This window comes from Salvia splendens, chromosome 9 (assembly GCF_004379255.2).
Source record: "Salvia splendens isolate huo1 chromosome 9, SspV2, whole genome shotgun sequence".
In the NCBI taxonomy this organism is placed as follows: Eukaryota; Viridiplantae; Streptophyta; class Magnoliopsida; order Lamiales; family Lamiaceae; genus Salvia; species Salvia splendens.
This window is the reverse complement of record NC_056040.1, coordinates 28,172,171-28,183,253: the sequence shown is the minus strand read 5'-3', so window position 1 is coordinate 28,183,253 and position 11,083 is coordinate 28,172,171. Positions and strand designations below refer to the sequence as shown.

At 35.8% G+C, this 11,083-nt stretch overlaps 1 protein-coding gene across 2 annotated transcripts; it reads left to right on the top strand.

Annotated features, from left to right (window-relative positions):
- Positions 1-757: 757 nt before the first annotated feature.
- Positions 758-7,971, top strand: LOC121747684 (3-oxoacyl-[acyl-carrier-protein] synthase II, chloroplastic-like). Of its 2 annotated transcripts, XM_042141785.1 has the most exons (14): positions 760-1,389; positions 1,979-2,184; positions 2,275-2,478; positions 3,084-3,194; positions 3,282-3,377; positions 3,538-3,583; positions 3,654-3,733; positions 4,338-4,406; positions 4,513-4,597; positions 5,456-5,610; positions 5,705-5,785; positions 6,719-6,778; positions 7,335-7,498; positions 7,729-7,971. In XM_042141785.1, exons 1-13 carry the CDS (start codon positions 1,083-1,085, stop codon positions 7,449-7,451), a joined length of 1,617 nt encoding a protein of 538 aa, XP_041997719.1. In that variant the 5' UTR covers positions 760-1,082; the 3' UTR covers positions 7,452-7,498; positions 7,729-7,971. The 2 variants fall into 2 exon arrangements, 1 of the variants encoding a protein (XP_041997719.1); XR_006039254.1 differs by lacking the exon at positions 7,729-7,971 and having other exon boundaries at positions 758-1,389; positions 6,719-6,866; positions 7,335-7,467.
- The last annotated feature ends 3,112 nt before the right edge of the window (positions 7,972-11,083 follow it).

The window sequence follows — 11,083 nt, the reverse complement described above, 5'->3', positions numbered from 1 at the left end:
GCAAGTTCGCCGATGTGGGAACGGCATATGAACGAGAATAGATGGTGGATTAAGCCTTCATCATCTCGGGCCGATTGTCGAGATCTACGGCGGGAATTGCTCAAAATACGACCTCTCCCCCGGGAACTCGCCGAGATACGACCTCTTCTCCGGGAAGCGGACGAAATCAACCCTCTCCCGCGCGACCCGGCTGAAACGCGGGTGATGCGAGGGTTAATCCATCCCTCGCCATCGGGGTGGTTCAATCGGTCCATTGTGTGTGTCGGCGAAATCAGCGAGGATGAAAGCGGCGGATCTAGGGTTTGAGAATTCGGGAAGAGAGAAGGAGGAGTAGTTTAGATGAGAGAGAGAAAGCAGACGCGTAAATGACCCACACCAAAATAGGCGATTTGTTTCTCCATTTAATTACACTAATTAAGTGTCATTAGGGAAGTTAAATAAAATGCCTAAATCACCATTAAATCTCCTAATTCTTTCATTTTTTGGAAACGACTCAACTATGAAGAAACTTCCCGAAATGGTAAAATGACTCAACTATGGCGAAATGGAGGGAGTATCAAACATGCCAATATTATTAAAATATTTAATAGTGAGAAATTAAGTACACATGAAAATTTAAAAATCAATGTACTTTTTACTATGTTTAAAATTGGAGTATTGTTTTTAGAATTTAGCCCGACTATATATATGTGCATTTGGGGAAAAATCAATTAATATTTAATAGTGAAATAGTAACAATTATCTGGTGGGAGATGGTCTGCAAAATTTTGTTGTGATGCACGCGTAAACTGAAATCCGATGTGTGGACAGAAGACTCCGATATTTCTCCATTAAATATAAGCGGAAAACTTGGCGTCTGCAAATCTTGCGAAAAAAACAAAAAAACGTCAGTACTTGGATCACATCACCTCTCCTTCGCTGCCTCAGATTCAAGAGTAAAGAGTTGCCCCCTCTCGTTATTTTCACCACAGTCGCCTCTGCTCATCATCACGATCACAGAGCTTCCTTCTTCTGTATAAATTTCTCAATTCAACTCATCACCACACACCCACACAAACACATTTCTCCAATCCATCTCAGGGATGGCGGCGTCGTCGGCGGTGTGCTCCTGGCTGATGGCCGCATGCATGTCAGTCGCTTGTGGAAATGACTCCTCCGCTTCCATGCTCTCGACGACGTCGTCTCATCCCTCGCGCCTCAGCAAGTCGGCGTCGCGTCGCCGGAGAAGGCCTGTCGCTCCGCAGCTCTCCGCCATTCGTAATCTCATGACCTCCTGCTTGCCCTTCGAGCCCTGCGATCGCTTCTGCCAATCTGAATTTTTCCTTGGTTTCGGATCCAAGCCGGGGCATCGCAGACGCCGGAAATCCCTCCGACCAGCCGCTCGTTCTGGTGATTTTACTTTTTACGTTTCAATTGAATGTTTCTCTCACAGTTGAATTTCGGTTTGCTGTACTTCAATTCTGTTTATTTTATAGTATTAGAACGATTTCAGATTGGGAGATTTATTGATTGAACCTGAATAATTGGGGACCGGACTTAAATACGACTACTGTTTTATTGTTCTTGGTTTCTTAATGAAGCAATTATTCAAAAACCTAGGACATTGTAATTTCCATCAAATAAAACGGAAGAATCATAAATATGCTCCTGTCTTTAGTTATTATTGTTGTTTATTGTTTGGTTGAGGGAGACATAAATAGCTATTGGTTTACAGAAGAGTTAATAGTTTATGGAAGGATGGTTGAGCTTGGGTTTTGGTAGATTTGACATTTGCACCCTGAAATCTAAATGTTTTTTTTTGCCTACTTTCTTTCTCACCCCCATCCAATGCTTTTTCAGGAAATAGCCGCTTGACTAAATGGGTAATTAGTTTTTTTTTTTATTTCTGAGAATCTCTGCCATCTTATTTTTGACATGTATCATAACACACTAGGCTGCTTCTGCTTGACCATAAGTTTAACCACCCAATAAATTTTAGGAGAAGCAATGGCCGTTGCCGTACATCCTATCATGGAAGTTGAGCATAAGACGAAACCTCCAACCAAGCAAAGAAGAGTGGTTGTGACAGGTATGGGTGTGGAGACGCCGCTTGGTCATGATCCAGACGTCTTCTACAATAACCTGCTTGAAGGAGCCAGTGGCATTAGTGTGATTGAGGCTTTTGATTGTTCCCAGTTTCCAACAGTATGTTTTGCTTGTTGTTCTTTTTTCATTTTTTAAAGGTTAGAGGTTTCGGTTTCACCTTAAACTGATTTTTATTCGAATTAATTTTAGAGAATTGCTGGAGAGATCAAATCTTTCTCAACTGATGGCTTGGTTGCTCCCAAACTTTCCAAGCGAATGGATAGGTTCATGCTTTACATGCTGACAGCTGGCAAGAAGGCTTTGGCTGATGGAGGAATTAATGAAGATGTCATGGAAACGTTAAACAAAGCCAGATGCGGTGTGCTGATTGGTTCCGCTATGGGTGGCATGAAGGTATGACAAAATTAGTAGTAGAGGGTTGAGGGGAAAATAGATTGCTACGCATGCTAGGTATTGAGCTGGCTAATGCTCCTGGGTTATGAATTTGGTGTCAGTCCTCAGAAATGTGACCATATGTCGTTTCTGCTACTTATCATGTTCTCTTCGGTGACTAAACATTGAAGCAAAGAAATCATTAGCACTTTTTCTATTATATTACATTGTTATTCTCCCTCTGTCCCGCCATAAGCGAGCCACTTCTTGTGGCACAAGATTTAAAGGAATTGATAGTTAAAGAGTTAAAGTGAAAGTATGAGAGAGGAAAACGTAGAGGAGTGAAAAGAATAAAGTGGGTGAGAAAATAAAGTAAGAGAGAAGAATTTTTGCTTAAAATAGAAATGGCTCACTTATGGTGGGACATCCCAGAAAGGAAAGTACTCGCTTATGGTGGGACGGAGGGAGTACCATTTTTGAGCATCTAGTTCTTTGCATGAAAGTGAGCATCTTAATTGTAGAAGTTCACTAGTGAATTAGCATTTTCTGATTGTCATAGTCGACACATTCTGCTTTGTCATCATGTAATGTAGAGATAAATTTAACTCTTCCATTTTTTTGACCAGGTCTTTCATGATGCCATTGAAGCTTTACGAGTCTCATATAGAAAGATGAATCCATTTTGTGTACCATTTGCTACTACGAACATGGGTTCTGCTATGCTTGCCATGGATCTGGTTATATAACTTCCTTTTTTTTTTCCATAACAGCGTCATTAATCAGGACCTATTGAAGTCATCGTAAGCTTAATTAGTATATTACAGGGATGGATGGGTCCTAACTACTCAATATCTACTGCTTGTGCAACAAGCAACTTTTGCATATTGAATGCGGCAAACCATATCATCAGGGGTGAAGCTGTAAGTGCTGCCTTCTTATTCCAAACTTAAGATTAGTGTTTCAAATTTTAATTCCATTTTGTTCCGTAATCTTAGAAGAATCAATTGTCAGATATAAAAAATATATACACCTACATCTTGTTTATTGTTTTACATGCTAATTCTTGCTGAGAATTTGCAGGATATGATGCTCTGTGGGGGATCAGATGCCGCAATCATCCCAATTGGTACTAGTCGTTTCTTACTTCAGGTTTCAAATGTCCTCCCTTTAGTTTCTGATCATAGGCTCTGGTGCAGGATTGGGGGGATTTGTCGCTTGCAGAGCACTGTCACAACGAAACACTGATCCCACCAAAGCCTCACGTCCTTGGGATAATGTAATTGTCTTGATTATTTCTAACCTTAATTGGATAAATTTCATTGGAAGTGTGGAGAAAGTTTAGATGACCCAGACCCACACACTTCATGTTTTGCAGACTAAAATGCCCTTGTGCTGCATACTCCTGTCACTATCATTATTTGTTAGGAGTGGAATCCTGCTTTAAATTATTTAAATTTTTCAATAGCCAGTCTTATGAATGAACTGTCTAAGATGTCCACTGAAAAATCTATGCTTAATATGAAAAAGGTTGATGACAACACAATTGTGATATTATCCACTTATTATATTGTTATAGTGGCAAAGGATGATGTTATGCTTTTGATCCAAAGTCTTAGTCTATTCAATATCTTGAATAACAAAATATTGGCATTTTTGTCACATACTATGTGATTACGCTCGGTTCATTATTTATGATCTGGGTTTTGGTTACATATTTCCGATGGTTTAGATTTTATATTCTTATGATTGGAAAGAACTACAGATGACAAAATACCATCAAATGGGGGCTGTGATGCTAAAAGAACTTCATAATATAACGTCACTTATGACACAGACTGTCACTTCCCATATGAATTAATTCAGTTCTTTTTCTTTGACAGGGCCGTGATGGATTTGTTATGGGAGAAGGGGCTGGAGTATTGCTTCTGGAAGAACTTGAGCATGCTAAGGTGTCAAGAAAATCAAATTAGTACTCAAACTTTTTTATTTATATGCTAATGTGTTCCCTGGTTTGTCATTTAATCATGATCTTTCAAATTATGTATGAATGAACAGCAAAGAGGGGCAACTATATATGCTGAGTTTCTTGGTGGAAGTTTCACTTGTGATGCTTATCACATGACAGAACCTCATCCAAAAGGTGCATCCCTCTTTCTTTGTACCTAAATTAACAGGCTGTGATGTCGAGACTAATGTGTGCCAGGCTTAGAGTTAGGGCTGATTTTTCATTTCTTTGTTATATAGGTCTGGATCTGCTTTTATGCAAGAAAGGCCTTACCCTAATTCACCTTACTGATTTTCGTAACCCAGTCATCCTTTAAGACTTTTAGCTCCATTCTAGTATGAGTTATGAAGCTTACCAAAATTTAATTTGTGAGAAAGCAGGATTGAACTTACAGACTTTCCACCTTTAAAGTAGGAAGATTTGTCAAATGTCAATAGGCTAGTTTTTTTTTCATTTTCTATACTGTCCTCAAAGCCTCCGAACTTGTATGCTCAAACAAAGAAAGAAAGTGCTATAGTTTAAGAAATAAAATTATCTATAACTTAACCTTTAAGTATATGCCATATCCAAATCTAAGCACTCAGTTTAGTTCAAATTTTGTCACTTTTAGAACGATAAGAGTGAATGATGAGTTAACTATGACCTGTTTTATGGCCAAGAAGTGTTATGTTCATTAAAATTGCTTTATGGTAGCTGTATAAGCCTTCAATGTGCTTTCATTAACTTTCATTTCAACTGACGAGTAGTAACCCCTGGGTTGCTTTCTTGCAAAATTTATTTAAATTTCCTTAAATTGTTTCAGTGTGATCTCTTTTTTTGCTTGTAGTTGATTGATGTTTGCTGTAATTATAACTATTGCACAGGCGATGTTCTCCATTAACTCAAATAGTTGAGTTTTCCTTTTTTATTTTCTTTTTTGATCAACTCTAATTATGAAAATCAAAACCTGAGTAGGTATGTTGATTTTGGCACCTTTGATCATATGAAAAACAGGAACTGGTATAATTCTCTGCATAGAGAAGGCTCTGGCTCAGTCAGGAGTTCCTAAGGAATATGTCAATTATATAAATGCACATGCAACGTCTACTCCAGCTGGTGATCTCAAGGAATATCAAGCTCTTCTACATTGCTTTGGGCAGAACCCCGAGGTTTACTCTACACACGTTTGCTCTCATTACATACTAATGTTTCAATTACTGAAGGTTTCCTGTGTAGTTTGTGCCTAATTCAGATATTTTGCAGTTGAAGGTGAACTCTACAAAATCTATGATAGGGCATTTACTTGGTGCAGCTGGTGCGGTGGAGGCTGTTGCAACTGTGCAGGTGTGTTGTGGAGGTCATAAGTTTGCACATTCAGAAAACAATTGTCATAATGGGCCACTTAGGGGTGTCTGTGTGTGTGCTGGTAGGGGGGATATGTGGAGGGAAAGTGAGGTATTTAATTGTCTTGAGCAAATATTGTAGGGTCACTAACTTCTGTTAGGGCAAATTGGCGGAAAAAACATCAAGTTTGGTCATTTTCTTCTCAATCCCGCTACTTTAAAAATAGCCGATTATATCATAATTTTTACATTTTTCTCAATTTCCCATGATCTTAGATTTGGGGAAAATTAAGTTTGATGTGGCAGATGGGAAATACGCCTAATCCAAGCCACGTCTTTAATTTTATAAATTAAAACGACGTCATTTAATACACCTTGCCAGCCACATCTTTAATTTTATGCATGTACTAGCCATGTCAATTAATTAAGACGTGTAGAACTCCAGAATTTTCACCATGGAATAGTTGACAAAAATGTCTAAGTAATGATATAATGGGCTATTTTGAAAGTTTCGGGATGTACCAGTAAATGACCAAACATAATGTTTTTTCTAGCAATTTGCCCCTTCTTTTATAAAAATTATGAAAGAAAAGTGAGGTATTTTAAAATTAGCTGAAGTTTTAGGCTTTCATACTTGGCCGGTCAGTTTCTTTTCATTCAAGGTAAGAGACCTTGGTTCTTATTGTTGATGATCTGTAATCATGTTATTCATTTGTACTTTATTCTTATGGTTTATTAAATCATAAAAAATAAATAATTATAGTTCCTTTCCTTGACTCCCCGTTAATGATAGTTTCATTTCTAGAAAGTTCATGCATTGTGGTGCTTTGTTTTGGGGTTGTGCGTCTTACTATTATTAGATAATTTGATTTGAATAAAAATATATATACTTAGTCCTCGCCTGAGCCCTGAAGTACATATTGTCTTCTTGTAGGCAATAAGAACTGGCTGGGTACATCCAAATATCAATCTTGAAAACCCAGATGACAGTGTGGTACGTTGTTTTGCTCTTAATCCTCAAAGTTAATGCACAAATAGAGGAACTTTTTCATATCAATCTTGAAAACCCAGATGACAGTGTGGTACGTTGTTTTGCTCTTAATCCTCAAAGTTAATGCACAAATAGAGGAACTTTTTCATGTTCTGTTTTAACTAATTTCTCAGTAAAATAATAACAATCCATGTGTTTGTAGCCATTATTATATTACATATTACATATTCAATTGTGGCTGAAAACTTTGGTTGCTAGATATGATTCTTAGATAAGGAGTGTGTGGACAAATGTACTGTTGGCACTAAATGCACAAGATAGAAGCTGATATATGCATGAATCAAACTCTGAGTCCATTCCATCTACAATTTTTTTCAGCATCTTAATGTAGTTGTGGTTTTAGTTTAATACCAGTATTTAGATTCAAGTGCTTTATTGGCACATGAAACTGCTTTACTATGGATGACCCAACGGTGTTTCTAGTTAAGACAGTTCATGCCCCATTTCTGTTTCTTAAATCTAGATGCCTGCCTATATTGATGACCCGTTCCTGATCCAGGACACAAATGTACTTGTTGGACCAACAAAAGAAAGACTCGATGTTAAGGTTGCTTTGTCTAATTCTTTTGGGTTTGGTGGCCATAATTCATCAATTTTGTTCGCTCCATTCAAGTAGATTGTATGGCGCGCTTAATTCTAAACGGAACCATGATGGCGGTGGAGGTATGGAATTTGATATACTCCTACTTGTTTTCACCTCAATTCTTGAACACCTTTTTATGTTAAGAAGCATGCTGTGGACAATAACTAGACACCCAAAAAGTTTAAACTACAACCCACTCCCCTCCTTTTTCTACCAAAACCGAAATATTCTATCGCTACTCTGTGTGAAGTGCTTAATGTTTATGAATCCCTAAACACCTCTGATTGATATTTTTTTTGTTTTTATGAAGGTGGGTTTTATTGCTATGATTATTGGAAGTATGATCGGTTAGTTAGCCTCCAGACAGTAGGTGTTTTACACTTTTGCATTGACCAGATACAGAAAACAATCTCTTCTGTAACTACTAACGCTTGCTTTTGATCAAAATGTAGCTACTAAAACAGAGATTCCAATCTTGTATGTTTAAATTTTGGTTTGAATTTGATGTCATCGATCTGATTGCAAAGGATTATGCAGCTGCAATTAACCGAAATTTTGTGATTGTTGGTGAGTCGATATTGATAATGATATAAATAATCATTGTGCATGTGTTGGAGCTGAAACGATAGGTACTAGGGGAGCAATGTAGTGGGAATAATTTTGAATAGTATTGCTGAAAGCAGAATGTCTATTTAATTGCGACGTTATTTGTTTTATCTGTCTCTTTTTTTTGTCACATTAATTATGGTGGGTGCTACAACAGAAATCAGTGCGTGTACTTGCACACGAGTAATCTCATTTTCGACACAAATTTTAAAAAATTATTTGATTTTGTGAAGAAAAATAAAAAAAAATAGTGAATGGAATATATACCCCACTGTTATATATTTATCTATACATATATAAAAGGGGAGTTTTGAAGATATTTACAAAACTGGCATTTTAATTTAAAATTTAATAAAAATTGATTTTGTTTGTACAATTAAACTTTCGTTGCTTTAGTTACTAGCACACCTCAGTCACTTTTAATTCCATTATGAATAATGAAATCAAATAAAAATAGTTAGCTAATAAGTAATAACAGAAGAAATATCGCTTGGTCTTTATTCTAAAGCTAATTCTATTATCACATTAATTTTTTCCTTACTCTACAATCAATATTCATTAACATTGAAATAAAAAGGATGAAAAGTCAGTTAAATCAAAAAGACTCTTGGTATGTACTCCACAAAGTAAAATATCTATAAATACTCTTCACAAAATAATTCTTTCAATCAAAATTCCTCTGACCAACACATGCGGTGGTGCCATTTAAATGGGAGGAAAAGTCGGGTATGCCTAAATTAATTGTGAATGCCGGAGATGATGATCTCGATTTTACATTTGATGCCGGTCGAGATAATTGGGAAACACGGCTTCCTCTGCGGAGGAGCTCTTCAACGGCGGTGTGATCATTGCAGAACAAAGTGATAGACGAAATCAGGAGTTGGGAGAGAGATAAAAATAGAGGTGGAGGTTTGGGAGAGAGATAAAATGAGGCGGACTATTATGTTTGCAAATTGTTTTTAACCTAATGAATTTTAAATTCTTGGTGTACATTTTGTTGTTTAATTAGTTTATTGAATAGTTTAGACTATTAAATGACTCATTAATTTACCAATCTCATAAATTAATAATGAATTGCCAATTTGATACCCATTAATCTCAGTAATTGTCTATCAATTAACAATTTCCGTTAATTGGTCTCATTTTTCTAAATGACCATTAATCTCATCAATCTCATAAATAAAAAATGAATTTGGCAATTTGATATTCATTAATAATTCACTAATTAAAATCATGTTACATTTTTATTTTATTTTTCATTCATCAATAATTTGTCATAAGTGATTTTTTATTCTTATTTGAATTGCTTAGTATTTTAAAGATTTCGTAATTGGGGAGTTTTAGAGTTATTTACAAAACTGCCATTTTAAATTTTAAATTATATTTTCATTAAACTTGACTTTTGTTAATGAAATTGTAATTATATATCAGTCTTGATTTTCGTCTTTTTTATGAAGTGGCGTTCTATCATTTAGACGGTTACTAATCTTTTTATTTAATCAACCAATCCTATTTGAAAGGTTCAAATAATTACAAGGCATTTAATTTATAATAGTGGATATTAGGATTTGGAACACTAAAAGTCATTTTGAGAATACCAAAAGCTACAAAATCATCTATAAATTTCAATCTGATTGTGACATCCATGACGCCAGCGGAGAAGTACGGGTGGAGAGGCTTCGGCACGCCGCCGCTGAATGGGAGAGAGAGGCGATGAGTCATCCTGCTCAGCGTCTACATCGCATTCGTCGTCGTCATGGCGGAACTCAAAGAAGTAGAATATCCTCCAAAACTTATAAATTAATGTTTGGTAGTAATTTTCTTACGGAATTTATTTACGTTTTTTTCATTTTTCTGTTGATGGTGTATTACTTTTGAACTTGCATATGCTTAATTATTCGTGTAATGTGATTACATATTTTGTATTGGATATCCAAAATATTTTAATCAATATTTATGTGTTAATATTAATAAATAAATTTTTATTTATGTTCTCTGCGAATAATAATTTGATATTATATACATAAATAGAAGAGTTTTGAGGGAAATTATCATAAATGTCATATAATTGCAATAAAATCACTTCATGAGTGAAGGGAAGTCAAAATGATTTTAAGTTTAAGGTTTAGTTTGGGGGTATTTATGGAAATGCCATTTTAAATTAGATATTATTATTTATATAAAACTGTTTTTTTGTTGGCTAAATTGTCGTAAATAGTAATCAGTTGTTTGTCTGGCCCCTGAATCGGTGGGATCTATGGACTCTTCCTATATCGTTAATTGCCTTCCACTACATTTCATCATATCTCATCTCACATTAAATTATTTTTCCCCCAAAATAGAATAAGTGATCAACAAAGTAAAATCGAACTGGGACGAAGGGAGAATTTTATTGATGTTTGGCTCATTTGTTGGTCATGATGAGTATATTTTAAAGTTAAGGGTTTATGATTTAGGTTTCAAGGTTTGAGTTTTTCGTGTATAGGGTCACTATATTGCAATGAAATGAAGCTCGACTAGGAAGTGACTCACTAGTGCAATCTTAAATTAAAGCTCTTGATAAACAATATCTTAAATCTCATTAGAAGAAGTGATAATTATACATTCTTTAGGTTTTTTTTGATGTGATGTAAATTTGCTTTATTTTTTAGTCTCACGGTCAGAGTCATTTTTCCATTTTACAAAAAATAATGTACAATATTATTTTCCACGTATTTATATTTTAGCTAAATCCACAAGCAACTTTTTTTTCTCACATGCTTGTAGTTTTTCTCTCTTGGTTTGTTTGATTCACACTCACCCCCACCACTCTCTCTTGGCTTTTGCATCTCACTTTTTCGCCTTTTCTCACACTCTATTGGCTTTTGAAGATGCTCTCACTCTCTAAATTTTTCTCTTTCTCTCGATTCTCTCTTAAGTGCTTGTTTCCATTAGCAACCTTATGTAGCTTTGGTTCGGTGTTCAAGATTTGAAGGGCATTCAACGGCTCACATTCATCTTCAGCTTCCACTATGCTAGACACGCCATCATTGAAAATTGGGCGTGCGTCTAATGTATGT